Raw genomic sequence first — 16744 nt, 5'->3', positions numbered from 1 at the left:
GTATATTTTGTATCTTTATGACCCTCATTTTTACCTTCATTGTTGTTCATCCATCCATTTGTCTATTCATTCACTCATTTTTTCATATCATTTTGCTTCTTGGCCTGGTAGAATATGAACCTGATCAAGCTGAGCTGAATTTAGTCCATTTTTGAGAACTGTGATGAACCCATGTACTTCTGACCTGGAAAAGCCCTTCAGTCGCACAGCCATGGGTTTAGGGAAGAGGTTAATGACTTCACATTTCCCCAGACATGCAAGTGGTTAGAGGACCAAATGATAATTTCTTGTCAGTTCTGTCGTAAATTACAGTTTTTCTTCCTGAGAAAATTTGAATTTTTGAAAATCACATCCCATAATTTGAGATCATTACAATTTGATTTATAACCATTTTTATAGGAGAGAAATAACACTTTTAGCTCTTTGCAAGTAAACTGCCTGATGAGACTTAATCTAAATTGAGACTAGTAGGAGATATCTAGAAAATGGTACAGTTGAATGAAATTTCAAAAGCCATTCAAGAAAAAAATAACTAAAATTTTTGTGTAAATACGAAAAGGAGCTTTTTTACTGACCAGCTTTTAAAATTAGTTTTTTTAAAAAAAATAAATTTATTTATTTATATTTTTTGGCTGCGTTTGGTCTCTGTTGCTACTTGCAGGCTTTCTCTAGGTGTGGTGAGTGGGGGCCACTCTTCGTTGTGGTGCACAGGCTTCTCATTGAGATGGCTTCTCTTGTTGTGGAACACGGGCTCTAGGTGCATGAGCTTCAGCAGCTGTGGCATGTGGGATCAGTAGTTGTGGCTCGTGGGCTCTAGAGCACAGGCTCAGTAGTTGTGGCGCACGGGCTTAGTTGCTCTGTGGCACGTGGGATATTCCCAGACCAGGGATCAAACCTGTGTCCCCTGCATTGGCAGGCGGATTCTTAACCACTGCACCACCAGGGAAGTCCCTAAAACTAGTTTTGCTTTGAATTGTTGACCTCTTTAAACTGTACTTCAGATTGTCCTTTAATTAAGTTGCCAGTAGTCTGGTTGGAGATCAGAAATGCCCCCCTTTTTTAAAAACCAGCTTTTCATCTTGTTTTATATAAACTTAGAGAATGAAGTTTCTTAGTTTGTTGTGAATGGTTGCTAAGAGACAGTGTACAAAAAGAGCTTGAGAACTAATTTGTGAACAGTGTAGACTTCTGTAATTATTTTAAACAAGTAATTTTAGAACTTCTCACTCGTTTTCTGCTTCAATAGGATTTGAAGTGACTTCACAAAATACAATTGAGAAAAAAATGAAATATTCAAGAAAAAAAGGTGATCGGTAATAATGATTAGACAATAACAAAGTGAGAACCAAGATTTGCACAGAATTGTGTACTATTGCTATCAAGTGCAGTTGCTAAAAGAATAGGTCATAGGTTTGGCAGTAGGGAAACAGAAGCTTCTCTCTATCCTTAAGATATAATGAATAAAAGCAAGCAGTTCATGGAACTATGCTTTTCATAATCTTGATACCTGACATACACTTTTCCTAATGTTCTTGATAGTTATTTCTGTGTAATTCTTTTATGTAATCATTCTCAGTCTCTATGCAGATACCATAATGCCAAAATAGGACTTCATATTTTAGGTGTATCTTCTGTAAACATTTAGCTTTAGCTAGATTAAAAAAATTATGTGGACAATTCTTGTCTTTTGAGTGGATATTCATTTACTGTGATTGTTAAACTTTGATGCATTTTAAATCATATTGTATACTTTATAGTCTGCTTTTCTCAGGTATTTTCCTTCTTGCCTTCTTTGTTTCACTTTTTCTTCATGACATTTTCCTTCTAGTTTATTAGAAGTTATACACACTATCTCTTATGAGCTATAATTCATATACTATACAATTCACCCATTTAAAGTATACAATTTAATGCTTTTTAATATATTCTCAGAATTGTTCAACTATTACCACAGTCTAAGTTTAGAACATTTTTTAGCCTGCCCCCCTCCTCCCCAAAAGAAGTCTGTTAGCTGTCACTCCCCATCTTCCCTCCCATCCCTAAGCAACCACTAATCTGTATAAATTTCTTTTTTCTGGACATTTCATATAAATGGAATCGTCTAATATATCGTCCTTTGTGACTGACTTTCACTTAGCATAATGTTTTCAAGACTCATCATGTTGTAGCATGTATCAGTACTTCATTTCTTTTTATTACCATAATAAAAGATAATATTCCATTGTACCACTTTTCATTTATCCATTGATCACTTGATGGACATCGCATTATTCTGACTTTTTGGCTGTTAAGAATAATGCTTCTGTGAATATGTTTCCATTTCTCTTGGGTGTATACTTAGGAGTGGAATTGCTGGATCATATGGTAACTGTGTTTAACCTTTTGAGGAACTGCCACACTGTTTCCTAAGCAGCGGCACCATTTTACATTCCCATCAGCATTATATGAGGGTTCCAGTTTCTCCACATCCTTGCCAGACACTTGACACTTACTTACTATCTGTCATTCGGATGATAGCCATCCTAATGGGTGTGAAGTGATGTCTCATTGTGGTTTTGATTTGCATTTCCCTAAAAATGACAAACAAAAATGTCCTTTTTGTATGCTTTAATAGGACCATCTGTATATCTTCTTCGGAGAAATGACTACTCAAATTTCACATCCATTTTTAAATTGGATTATTTGTGTTTTTATTATTGAGTTGTGTTTCTTATATAATCTAGATGAAAGTCCCTATCAGTTGCGTAATTGCAAAAATTTTCTCCCTTTCTTTGGGCTGTCCTTTTACTCTCTTGATGCAGCAAAAAATTTTTAAATTTTATTGAAGTCCAGTTTATTTTCTTTTGTTGCTTGGGCTTTTGGTGTTGTATCTAAGAAATCACTTCCTGACTTAAGATCATGAAGATTTACACCTATTGTTTCTTCTAAGAGTTTTATAGTTTTAGCTGTTACATTTAGGCCTATGATTTAGGCCTATGTCTGAAACCGTTAGCTCTTCTGTGCTCTCTATAAACCCTGTCCTCTGGTTTTTTGTGTTTTTTTTTAAATTTTTAAAAATAAATTTATTTATTTATTTAGGCCGCATTGGGTCTTCATCGCTGTGCGTGGGCTTTCTCTAGTTGAGGCGAGCGGGGCTACTGTTCGTTGTCTCATTGTGGTAGCTTCTCTTGTTGTGGAGCACAGGCTTTAGGCGTGCAGACTTCAGTAGTTGTGGCTCGTGGGCTCTAGAGCGCAGGCTCAGTAGTTGTGGCTCTCGGGTTTAGTTGCTCTGCGGCATCTTCCTGGACTAGGGCTCAAACCCATGTCCCCTGCATTGGCAGGCAGATTCTTAACTACTGCGCCACCCAGGAAGTCCCATGTCCTCTGGTTTTTAAAAGGACGGCCTTCTGCTGGTTTTAGATTTCACTTGTTCTAACTTAGATATGGGCTGGATGCCATCATAATAGCTTGCATTTGGGATTTGTGGCTACAATTAGGTAGTATAAGAAAGCACATTAGGAATCACATTGCATCTACCTCCAATTGATTGTGTTTTGTTAGGCAAAATAAATTATGTTTTGATTCATTTCTTAGATAGAATGGTCCTTTTTTTCAGATACTTAAACTGTCAAATATTTAATACTTTATTCATTAATTCATGGTGTATACGTGCATGTGTATGTATGTGCATATGTATGTGGGTAGACTGAATTTTAATCCTTAGTTTTCACAGTAATGAATTCTGAATGTCACAGTAAATCAGTTTTTACAGTGAAACTCGGATACTGGTGATGGTTGAACTTAAGATATTTAAACTTGAAGGCTTCAGAACTGGAATCAGTCCTAGGTGGAATGATGTGGTGAATAGAACAGCAGAATCACTTATTAAAAAGTGATGTTTCCTGGACCCTCTCTACTCTAACTGAAAGAGAATCTCTCGGAGTAGGGCTCCAGATACCAGCTAAGTTTGTTGTATTTTAAAGTTTGAGAACTTCAGGTATAAGTGACTTTTGGAGTAAATTCTATTCTCAATGTAATGTTCTATGAACAGCATATATTATCAGTAGCTTTCAGATTTGTAGGAGTAAATACTAGTCTGATGTGGAATTGGTTTTTATCACCAATTGTTGATTTTCTCTGCAGTTGGGAAATACTGAGCTACCAAGGTAGACAGGAAGTTAGCCTGTTATCAGATAAAAGTAGCACCCAGGACTGGTGATCTCTGGTCTCAGAAGTTTCAGCTGTGACATAGAAAGTGAGACAGTCACCTGATACATAATTCACACTTTAGTAACAGTGTTCTATGAGATATTTCAAACTCTCTGAGGTCACAGAATAAAACACCTTTGCAGAAGTTTGGCCAAATGGTAATTAAAATAAGATGTTGTGTAAAGTAAAATGTGAAAGCATCTTTCTCCTTTTCTCCTCTTTCTACCTTTGTTTATTAAATTTGTGGTATATTCCTCTAGATCATTTCTGTGCCCATGAATATATATGTATTTACATACACATATGCACATGTATACATATATTTACTTATGTGTTTGCATATTTTAAATATTGATGTATACAGACAGATTGCCCCTCTTCTTCCAAAGGCTATAACAATTTATGTTCTTACCATCGTAGGATATTAGCAGCCTTTAATAATTTTATGAATATGATAGGGAATGTACTTCTATTTAGTGAGTTGAAATATCTTTTTTGAAAAACAAACTTTTTTAAAAAATTTATTTTATTGAGGTATAGTTGATTTACAATATTGTGTTAATTTCTGCTCTACAGAAAAGTTATTCAGTTATACATTTATACATTCTTTTTCATATTCTTTTCCATTACAGTTTATCACAGGATATTGAATATAGTTCCCTGTGCTGTACAATAGGACCTTGTTTATCCATTCTATATATACTAGTTTGCATCTGCTAATCCCCAACTCCCAGTCCATCCCTCTCCCACCCGCTACTCCCCACCCTGCTTGGCAACCACAGTCTGCAAGTCTGTTTCTGTTTTGTAGATAAGTTCATTTGTATCATATTTTAGATTCCACATACAAGTGATATCATAGGATATTCGTCTTTCTCTTTCTGACTTAGTTCGCTTAATATGATAATCTGTAGGTCCATCCATGTTGCTGCAAGTGGCATGATTTCATTATTTCTTGTGGCTGAGTAGTATACCATTGTACATATGTACCATATCTTCTTTATCCATTCATCTGTCGACGGACACCTCGGCTGCCTCCATTAAACATGTATGCTTTTTTTTTTTTTTTTTGCGGTATGTGGGCCTCTCACTGTTGTGGCCTCTCCCGTTGCGGAGCACAGGCTCTGGAGGTGCAGGCTCAGCAGTGATGGCTCATGGGCCCAGCCGCTCCGCGGCATGTGGGATCTTCCCGGACCGGGGCACGAGCCCGTGTCCCCTGCATCGGCAGGCGGACTATCAACCACTGCACCTCCAGGGAAGCCCTAAACATGTATTCTTTATTTGCTTTTTGTTTTGTGGTTTGCTTATGGATTTCTTTTGCCTACTTTAAAATTAGGTTGTTAGGGTTTTGTTTTGGGGATTTTTTTGGAGTTCTTTGTACAGTATGGATATTTAGCCTTTTGCCTGTTATATTGAAAATATCACTTAGTTTAGCTGTTTCTTTTTTTTTACATCTTTATTGGAGTATATGCTTTACAGTGGTATGTTAGTTTCTGCTTTATAAAAAAGTGAATCAGCTGTGCGTGTATGTATATCTCGATATCCCCTCCCCCTTGATCTCCCTCCCACCCTCTCTATCCCACCCTTCTAGGTGGTAACAATGCATCGAGCTGATCTCCCTGTGCTGTACAGCTGCTTCCCACTAGCTCTCTGTTTTACATTTGTTCGTGTTTATATGTCCACGCCACTCTGTCACTTCGTCCCAGCTTACCCTTCCCCCTCCCTGTGTCCTTAAGTCCATTCTCTACGTCAGCATCTCTATTCCTGTCCTGCCCTTAGGTTCTTCAGAACCTTTTTTTTTTTTTAGATTCCATATATATGTGTTAGCATACAGTATTTGTTTTTCACTTTCTGACTTACTTCACTCTGTATGACAGTCTCTATGTCCATCCACCTCACTACAAATAACTCAGTTTCATTTCTTTTTATGGCTAATATTCCGTTGTGTATATGTGCCACATTTTCTTTATCCATTCATCTGTCGATGGACACTTAGGTGGCTTCCATGTCCTGGCTATTATAAATAGAGCTGCAGTGAACATTGTGGTACATTAATCTTTTTGAATTATGGTTTTCTCAGGGTATATGCCCAGTAGTGGGATTGCTGGGTCATATGGTAGTTCTATTTGTAGTTTTGTAAGGGACCTCCATACTGTTCTCCATAGCGGCTGTACCAATTCACATTCCCACCAGCAGTGCAAGAGTGTTCCCTTTTCTCCACACCCTCTCCAGCATTTATTGTTTCCAGATTTTTTGATGATGGCCATTCTGACTGGTGTGAGATGATATCTCATTACAGTTTTGATTTGCATTTCTCTAGTGATTACTGATGTTGAGCATCCTTTCCTGTGTTTATTGGCAATCTGTATATCTTCTTTGGAGAAATGTCGATTTAGGTCTTCGGCCCATTTTTGGATTAGGTTGTTTGTTTTTTTGATATTGAGCTGCATGAGCTTCTTGTATATTTTGGAGATTAATCCTTTGTCAGTAGCTTCGTTTGCAAATATTTTCTCCCATTCTGAGGGTTGTCTTTTCATCTTATTTATGTTTTCTTTTGCTGTGCCAAAGCTTTTAAGTTTCATTGGGTCCCATTTGTTTATTTTTGTTTTTATTTCCATCTCTCTAGGAAGTGGGTCAAAAAGGATCTTGCTGTGATTTATGTCATAGAGTATTCTTCCTTTGTTTTCCTCTAAGAGTTTTATGGTGTCTGGCCTTACATTTAGGTCTTTAATCCATTTTGAGTTTATTTTAGTGTTTGGTGTTAGGAAGTGTTCTAATTTCATTCTTTTACATGTAGCTGTCCAGTTTTCCCAGCACCAATTATTGAAGAGGCTGTCTTTTCCTCATTGCATATTCTTGCCTCCTTTATCAAAGATAAGGTGAGCGTATGTGCATGGGTTTATCTCTGGGCTTTCTGACCTGTTCCATTGATCTGTACTTCTCTTTTTGTGCCAGTACCATACTGTCTTGATGACTGTAGCTTTGTAGTATAGTCTGAAGTCAGGGAGCCTGATTCCTCCAGCTCCATTTTTCTGTCTCAAGATTGCTTTGGCTATTCGGGGTCTTTTGTGTTTCCATGCAGATGGTGAAATTTTTTGTTCTAGCTTTGTGAAAAATGCCATTGGTAGTTTGATAGGAATTGCACTGAATCTGTAGATTGCTTTGGGTAGTATAGTCATTTTCACAATATTGATTCTTCCAATCCAAGAACATGGTATATCTCTCCAGCTGTTTGTATCATCTTTAATTTCTTTTATCAGTGTCTTATAGTTTTCTGCATACAGGTCTTTTGTCTCCTTAGGTAGGTTTATTCCTAGGTATTTTATTCTTTTTGTTGCAATGGTAAATTGGAGTGTTTCCTTAAATTCTCTTTCAGGTTTTTAATCATTAGTGTATAGAAATACAAGAGATTTCTGTGCATTAATTTTGTATCCTGCTGCTTTACCAAATTTATTGATTAACTCTAGTAGTTTTCTGGTAGCATCTTTGGGATTCTCTATGTATAGTATCATGTCGTCTGCAAATAGTGACAGTTTTACTTCTTTTCCGATTTGGATTCTTTTTATTTCTTTTTCTTCTCTGATTGCTATGGCTAAAACTTCGAAAACTGTTGAATAATAGTGGTGAGAGTGGACAACCTTATCTTGTTCCTGGTCTTAGTGGAAATAGTTTCAGTTTTTCACCATTGAGGACGATGCTGGCTGTGGGTTTGTCATATATGGCCTTTATCATGTTGAGGTAAGATCCCTCTGTGCCTACTTTCTGGAGGGTTTTTATCATAAGTGGGTATTGAATTTTGTCGCAAGCTTTCTCTGCATCTATTGAGATGATCATATGGTTTTTCTTCTTCAGTTTGTTAATATGGTGTATCACATTGATTGATTTGCATATGTTGAAGAATCCTTGCATTGTTGGGATAAACCCCACTTGAACATGGTGTATGATCCTTTTAATGTGCTGTTGGATTCTGTTTGCTAGTATTTTGTTGAGGATTTTTGCATGTATGTCATCAGTGATATTGGCCTGTAGTTTTATTTTTTTGTGACATCTTTGTCTGTTTTGGTATCAGGATGATGGTGGCCTCGTAGAATGAGTTTGGGAGTATTCCTCCCTCTGCTATATTTTGGAAGCGTTTGAGACTGATAGGTGTTAGCTCTTCTCTAAAAGTTTGATAGAATTCATCTGTCAATCCATCTGCTCCTGAGCTTTTGTTTGTTGGAAGATTTTTAATCACAGTTTCAATTTCAGTACTTATGATTAGTGTGTTTATAGTCTCTGTTTCTTCCTGGTTCAGTCTTGGATGGTTGTGCTTTTCTAAGAATTTGTCCATTTCTTCCAAGTTGTCCATTTTATTGGCATATAGTTGCTTGTAATAATCTTTCATGATCCTTTGTATTTCTCCAGTGTCAGTTGTTACTTCTTCTTTTTCATTTCTAATTCTATTGATTTGAGTTTTCTCCCTTTTTTTCTTGATGAATCTGGCTAATGGTTTACATTTATTTTTGAACTGGTCTTTATGATTTCTTTCCTTCTGCTAACTTTGGGGGGTTTTTTGGTTCTTCTTTCTCTAATTGCTTTAGGTGTACAGTTAGGTTGTTTATTTGAGATTTTTCTTGTTTCTTGAGGTAGGATTGTATTGCTATAAACTTCCTTCTTAGAACTGCTTTTGCTGCATCCCATAGGTTTTGGGTCTTCGTGATTTCATTGTCATTTGTTTCTAGGTATTTTTTGATTTCCTCTTTGATTTCTTCAGTGATCACTTCGTTATTAAGTAGTGTATTGTTTAGCCTCCATGTGTTTGTATTTTTTACAGAGTTTTTCCTGTAATTGATATCTAGTCTCATAGCATTGTGGTCGGAAAAGATACTTGATACAATTTCAATTTTCTTAAATTTACCAAGGCTTTATTTGTGACCCAAGATATGATCTGCCCTGGAGAATGTTCCATGAGCACTTGAGAAAAATGTGTATTCTGTTGTTTTTGGATGGAATGTCCTATAAATATCAATTAAGTCCATTTTGTCTAATGTGTCATTTACAGCTTGTGTTTCCTTTTTATTTTCATTTTGGATGATCTGTCCATTGGTTAAAGTGGGGTGTTAAAGTTCCCTACTATGATTGTGTTACTATTGATTTCCCCTTTTATGGCTGTTAGCATTTTTGCCTTATGTATTGAAGTGCTCCTATGTTGGGTGCATAAGTATTTACAATTGTAATATGTTCTTCTCGGATTGATCCCTTGATCAATCAATTTTTTTTCCCCTTGATCATCATGTAGTATCCTTCTTTGTGTCTGGTAATAGTCTTTATTTTGCCTGGAATTCTTCTGAGTCCTTTACATGTATTATTTCATTTAATCTTCACTGTTGTCCTCTTTACTTTATGGATGAGGTAACTGATGCAAGAAGGTTAAGTAACTTGTTTGAACATGCAACTACTAAGTGGTAGAGCCAGGATTTGAATCTAAAAATGCTGATTTCAAAAATATTACACTTAGCCTTTACACCATCTTTACTTACAGCTTTTTAAAAATGTAAAAGTCTGAAAATTTTAAATTTGATATAAAACTCATTTTTTGTTTTTTAAAGAATTGAAGATATTTTTTAGAGGCTATGATGATTTTAATACAAATATTCCTTTAGGAATAGTAACACAAACACATATATAGGTGTAGATATAGTGCTGTAATGTATTAATACCAATATTCCATAGAATTTGGGGGTCATTTATCCTGTTTCTATTTAGAACTGACCTTCAGTAGCATATTCCTCTCTATTTCCTTCTTCTACTGATTACCATAATAATCCATTAATCTTCCTGCTGCCAACCATTTTGCTTTAATTTGTCCTCAGCAGTTACTGGAATAATCATCCTAAGTACAGTTTTGGTCATGTCACTTGCTCCTTTGTTTGGAAACTTTTGGTAGGTCACATTTCTTGCCGAATGAAGGGTAGGCTGTTTCTGTAGCAGGGTGTTTGAAGATTTGCACAGCTCTGCTTTACATTTACCTTTCAAGAATCATCTTGAGCAGCTTTTCTTGATACTTACTGCATACTGCAGATAAATGGGATAATTTGTTTTTCTTCTTTTGAGGCCATATTCTCCTGGCTTCATACTTGGATCAGTTAGTGTTCTGAATCAGTAGAAGAAGCTGACTGGATGATTGAGCAGATGAGGAATTTATTTAAGGGCATTTGGTTAACTCAGAATTTTTGAGGAGGGCTGGAGAGCCAGGCTTATGGTTAAGCTTCCAGGTAATATACCTCAGTCACCTCTGAGAACTGGCACCCTCCAGCCCCACTGGAGGAAACCACCATTGCTGCCCAACTGCTGCCACTTCTGGGCCAGAACTTGGTTTGGCCACCTCTGCTGCTGTCATTGTTGGGGGCTAATGCCTCTGCTGTTGCCAAACGTGGTAGCTCCACACTGAGCCTGTTTTCTCATGTGACTCACTTCCAAACAAATCTTGTGCAGGTCCTTCTGAATGTCTGTATCATAGTTGCAGGGTATGTTGGGAATTTAAGGTCTAAAATTTATTTTGGAAGGTTGGGCTTGTAATGTGGGAATTTTCTTGAGTATGAAAAGGTTCTGCAGAAGCTGATGGGAAACTGTTACATGGTAAATGTCTACTATATTACTTTTTCTTGTATTCTTTCATCTATAATGTTTTTCCCCTTTCATCTCCAGGTGAATAAATTCTGTGCAAAGACCTATTGGAATTCCATTTTTTAATTAGTTTGCCTGGGTCTTTCTCATCTGAATTTTCTTATGACTTTCTCAACATTTCTTTTTCTATTATTTTATTTCTTCAAAACAGTATCAAAGCTCACAACTAATATTTAAATATATTCTGTTATGAGTCAAACAACATGGAAAGATACAGAAAAAACTGTAAAAGTTGCCTTTCACCACCCACCTCCTCTCCCCCTACATTTCAAATCGCTATCCCCTTTCTAGATATCATGTGATAAAAATGATAATCTTTGATTTTAATTTGGTACTTGATAGTAAGTCCATTGAGTATAGAGGCCCTTATTTATCCTTTGGGCTTCCGTAGAGCCTACTACAGCTGTTCCTATGTGTAGGGTAGTATTATGTGAAGGCCTGACCTACAGCAGTAACTATGTAATCATTTTGGAAGTAAAAATGTACAACGTGGGCTTCCCTGGTGGTGCAGTGGTTGGGAATTTGCCTGCCAATGCACAGGACACGGGTTCGAGCCCTGGTCTGGGAGGATCCCACATGCCATGGAGCAACTAAGCCCTTGAGGCACAACTACTGAGCCTGCGCGTCTAGAGCCTGTGCTCTGCAACAAGAGAGGCCGCGACAGTGAGAAGCCGCGCACCACGATGAAGAGTAGCCCCCGCTCGCCACAACTAGAGAAAGCCCGCGCACAGAAACGAAAACCCAACACAGCCATAAATAAATAAATAAACAAATAAATGTACAACATGGGGATTTAGTAAATGTGCAGAGAAAGATAGGAATCAAAGTAGACTCCAAGTGTTCTAGCTTGGGAAATATATTATTGATGATGCCATTAAGGGAGATTGGGAGTGTAGGAACTACTCTGTATCTGCAAATATATTGCTAGAACACTTTCTGATTATTTTCCATTATTGCAGGAGCACCTTTACCCATATTCTAATTTGAATTGTAGTTTGAGAGGTGCTAAAATGTTCATATTGGGCCACTATTTCCACAGTTGAGGAAAGACACTAAGAGATACGATTTTTTAATAAAGTTGTGTCTGAGGCTTCAGTGATAGATCATGAATAAGACCTTTCAATGCAGAGATGGATTTTTCTTTTAAGGCACAATACTTAGATTAAATAGCATGAATATAAACCTGTTTCCCAGTCATTTTTCATCTGTAAGTAGATGGCAGATGAGCATATATTTTGTTATGTATCCGTTTTTAGAAAATGATATTTGAAAGTATGTTTGATTTGTTTCAGATAAACTTAAAGGAGTAATAATAGTAACAATAATAAGCCCCTCATTTTGATGAAAGTGCCTCTGAAAAACCTGTGCTGGGAAACCATGTTCAGATTTTTGTTTTGGCGTTTTATATTTTGCCTCTTTTTTTTTTTTCTGTTAATTACAACTAATTTGGCATTCTTTTTTCTTTCCAGATCATTCAACTTCAAGTGGCACATTATCTTTTAAGCCTAGTCGATCGTTGGTTACTCTTCCTACTGCCCATGTCATGCCATCTAACTCCAGCACTTCAGTTTCCAAACATAGGGAATCATTGACATCAGATGGCTCAAAATGGAGTATAAGCCTTATGCAAACATTGGGAAACCACAGTAGGGGAGAGCAGGACTCTTCACTAGACATGAAGGACTTCCGGCCTCTCCGGAAATGGTCATCTTTATCCAAACTCACTGTCCCAGGTAACTGCAGCCAGGGTGGCATTGTGCACACAGAAGAGTCAAGGAGAGGTTTAGAAAAGACAGGGAGAGACAAGGCTTTAACATCACAACTAAGGACAATTGGACCTAGCTGTTTACATGACAGTATGGAGATGCTTAAGCTAGAGGACAAGGAAATAAATAAAAAACGACCATCAACTCTGGACAACAAATATAAATTTGAGAGTTGCAGCAAAGAGGACTTTAGAGCTTCTTCCTCCATTCCTAGGAGACAGGCCTTAGACATGACATATAGTGCCTTACCTGAAAGCAAGCCCGTTATGACAAGCTCAGAGGCTTTTGAACCGCCGAAATATTTAATGCTTGGTCAACAAGCAGTAGGTGGAGTTCCCATTCAGCCTTCTGTGAGGACGCAGATGTGGCTTACTGAGCAGTTGCGGACAAACCCTTTGGAAGGTAGAACTACAGAGGACTCTCACAGTATAGCTCCTTGGCAGCAGCAGCAGATTGAAGGGTTTCGACATGAAACTGAAACACCAGTGCAGGTAAGGCTCAAAATCTAGTGTTTGCTTCCCTCCAGTGGATGTTATGAGTACCAGCGCACTTGAAGTAAGCATATGACAGTGTGTCCATAGGCACAGGTTGTTTTGCTTTTCCTTTCCCCTACAGGATAATAAGCATAAATGTTATAAACTCTAAAAGTATTGCATTGGTAAACAAAGCTTAAAAAATATTTGAGACTCCAAATATTTGAGGGGCTTATTTTGGAGTAACACGGAAAACTTTAAACCTTTACCTGCCTTGGCCTTTATTTTCCTTCTCATTTTTTTAAATGGGCATAAACATAAACAAAGCAAAAAATACTCAATTCTGTTTCAATACTTGAAACAGAAACAAAGGAGCTGGCATGGTATAATAGAAAGAACATTAACTTGGGTGTATGAAGGCTTGGATTTTGTTGTATCAGATTCAGAGTCTGGATGATTCTCTACCTGTCACTTAATACTTAGTATCTCTGGGCCTGAGTTTTTCTTTCTTTCCTTTTTTTTTTTTTTTCCTGAATTGAGATATAATTGACATATAACATATTAGCTTCAGGTATATAACATAATGATTCAATATATGTATATATTTTAAAATGATCATCACAGTAACTCTAGTTAACATCCATCACCATACGTAGTTACAAAATTTTTTTCCTTGTAATAAGAACTTTTAAGATCTACTCTTAGCAACTTTCAGATATACAGTACAGCATTATTCACTATAATCACTATGCTGTACATTGTATCCCTGTGACTTTTTTATTTTATAACAAAGTTTGTACCTTTTGATCTCCTTCATCCATTTACCCACCCTCCAGCCCAAGCCTCTGGCAGCCACCAATCTGTTCTCTGTATATATGATTGTGATTTTTTGTTTGCTTGTTTTAAAAACATAATTGTCTTTCTCTGTCTGACTTATTTCACTTAGCATAATGCCTTCAGGGTCCATCCATGTTGTCACAAATGGCAAGATTTCCTTTTTATGGATGAATAACTTTCCATTGTTTATTGTAGTATTCCATACACACACACACACACACACACACACACACACACACACACACACAGATATGGCACATTTTCTTTATTCATTCATCTACTGATGGATAATTAGGTTGCTTCCATGTCTTGGCTATTGTCAGTAAAGCTGAAATGAACATAGGGGTGCATATATATTTTTTCGAGTTTGTGTTTTCACTTTCTTCAGATGGATACCCAGAAGTGGAATTGCTAGATCATATGGTAGTTCTCTTTCTAATTTTTGAGGAACCTCCATACTGTTTTCCATAGTGGCTGCACCAGTTTACATTCCCACCAACGTGTACAGGTTTCTTTTTTCTCTACATTCTTGTCAACACTTGATATTTCTTGTCTTTTTGATAATAGCCATTCTGATAGGTGTGAGGTGATATCTCATTGTGATTTTGATTTGAATTTCCCTGATGATTAGTGATGTTGAGCACCTTTTCATGAACCTGTTTGCCATATATATGTTTCTTCTCGGTTTCTACATCTATAAAATGAGAAGGTGTAACTAAAGTCATTTATAAAGCTTTGGTAGTGGTTGGTATGTATTTAGGTTTATAAAATAGATGTGCTTATTTTTTTTAATTAAATTGAATGTCAGGGTTTATTAATCATTTTAAGGAAAACATTTTACAATAATATTACATAAAAGAAAAATGGTGTGTACCCCCTAATGTAACATGTAAATGTTTAAATTTCTTGATCTGGAAATGTTTTCTATTCCATGGTAATTTTCTACAGCTCATTTTAACTGGGAAACCAATTATCTGTAGAATTTTTCATAAATTCTATCATCCAATTTTTTTTCGATTGCCAGAATTTTCTGAAACAAAGTAATTCCATTGAAAATTGTAAAATTTCCCTAGAGTAAAAACTTAAAATTGCTAATCGTTACAATTACTAATAAAAAAGTAACAAAGATTAAAGGAATATATTCTATGAAAGGATAAGGAAATCACTTACCTAGGAACCTCACAAATCTGAGTGCAGCTCCAAAACACACACATAACCTAATGTGCTACATTCACAGGAGAACCCTTAACACATCGCATGTGCCTTCTTTACTCTTGTTTTGGACATAGTTCTTATCATCTTGATTATATATATTTAAATTGCATAACCAAACAGAAGTATCATTATGATGTGTGAATTACAAATCAGAAAAGAGCAATTTAACCAGATTTATTTGTGATTTATCTATTCAAGCAGTTGAAAGATAGGAGACCTAATTTATCAAATACTACCATATTTTAGTTCTCAGGTGCTTGTGATTATAGGAGAGCAGGGTTCAAGTAGTTGTTTCTGCAGCTGGTGTCTTTACACAGAAGTGGAGCGGCCTCGGGTGGTGGGGGGAGGGGCTGAATGTTCTGCTCCAACCTGCAGAACGGTAGGTGCGATAGGGAGGTAACTGTGAGAGTTGAGTGAATTTAAAGGAATAAGTACTAATTCATTCCTTCTTCCATTCTGGTGGGAGGACCCGCTTCTGTAATCGAAGTTTTCCCCGACCTTGAAGCAGTGCAGAGAGGGTAGGGAGCTTGGAGGTGCTTTGTGGAGAAAACTAATTTTTAAATTTTCTTGGTGCGTTGGTACAGGAAGAAGTCTATAAGGGACAAAACTTGCTTGTGCTTGGGAAACCCTACTTTTTGATTAACCTTCTTTGGGATGGTCTCTTTATAGTGCATTTAAGTTTCATAGTAGAAAGATGAAACCAGGTAAGGAAAACCTAGACACTTTAATTGCAGTGTTTAAATGACCGCTTCTCTTCTAATTCTCTTGGACTACTACAGAAAAAAAATTCTAAATACCTTCTCCTTGGAGCCTCTAAATACTGTATTTTAAAAGTGGTCATCTTTGTCTTAAGTCTCTTTAAAAACATTGATTTTCTTTTAGTCTAATTTTTGCATAAAGGGAAGAGGCTTAATAATAATTATCCCATCTCATAAATTGTGAGAATGTGTATGATTTTCAAGGACAACTGCTTGTCACCGTGAAGAAAAAAAAAACACAAAAACTATTTACAACAAAGAAGAGGAATTTGGCTGAGAGTCACAATCTAACATCACCATAAATTTATCTAGAACTTTGTAGCTGTCAGAGTGTTTTATCTCAATTGATCCTCAGAACCTCCTTTCTCCCTTTACACCCTCAAAAGTTTAGTATTGTAACATGGAAGTGTCACTCCTCTTAGAACTCAGTTCTAAATAATTACTGAGCCAGCCTCACAGTCTTATGTGCATGGTGTTCTTTGATTCCCATGGTTTCCTATTAAATCAGCTAGAGTGTAGGTGATGTGGAACTCTGAAGCGTTTTCCCTTGAGAATGAAGAGAAGCCATCAATGCCCTCAGTTGATTAGAGTATAGGCCTCCATGTGCAATGTCCACCACAATCTTTGGTTCGTTCCTCTGTTCTACATTTGCTGCTCTCTTTCCACCTTCCCCAAAAGCTGTCTAACCCTACATGGACTATGACATAAGAGAAAAACAAACAGCAAAGTCTTATCTTCTCTTTGGAAAGACTGTTTCCCATTCCAGGACCCTTTTGCATTTCCCTTTTGGGGTGGGGTGAGAAGGGATTGGAGGATGCATACTTCTACACACAGCAGTGTCCAT

General features: G+C 36.8%; 1 protein-coding gene across 3 annotated transcripts in view; it reads left to right on the top strand.

Moving 5' to 3' along the window:
* CEP85L (centrosomal protein 85L) overlaps positions 1 to 16744 on the top strand; it is a 154065-nt gene that overhangs the window by 44401 nt on the left and 92920 nt on the right. For all 3 annotated transcript variants that reach the window (XM_079939126.1, XM_079939125.1, XM_079939124.1), the window contains exon 3: positions 12321 to 13108. In XM_079939126.1, the coding sequence (XP_079795252.1) occupies positions 12321 to 13108 (788 nt within the window). The remainder of the gene's footprint in view (positions 1 to 12320; positions 13109 to 16744) is intronic.

The sequence above is a fragment of the Stenella coeruleoalba genome (assembly GCF_951394435.1).
Source record: "Stenella coeruleoalba genome assembly, chromosome: 12".
Taxonomy (NCBI): domain Eukaryota; kingdom Metazoa; phylum Chordata; class Mammalia; order Artiodactyla; family Delphinidae; genus Stenella; species Stenella coeruleoalba.
Note: the sequence above shows the minus strand (reverse complement) of the source record. Positions and strands in the feature narration are given on the sequence as shown.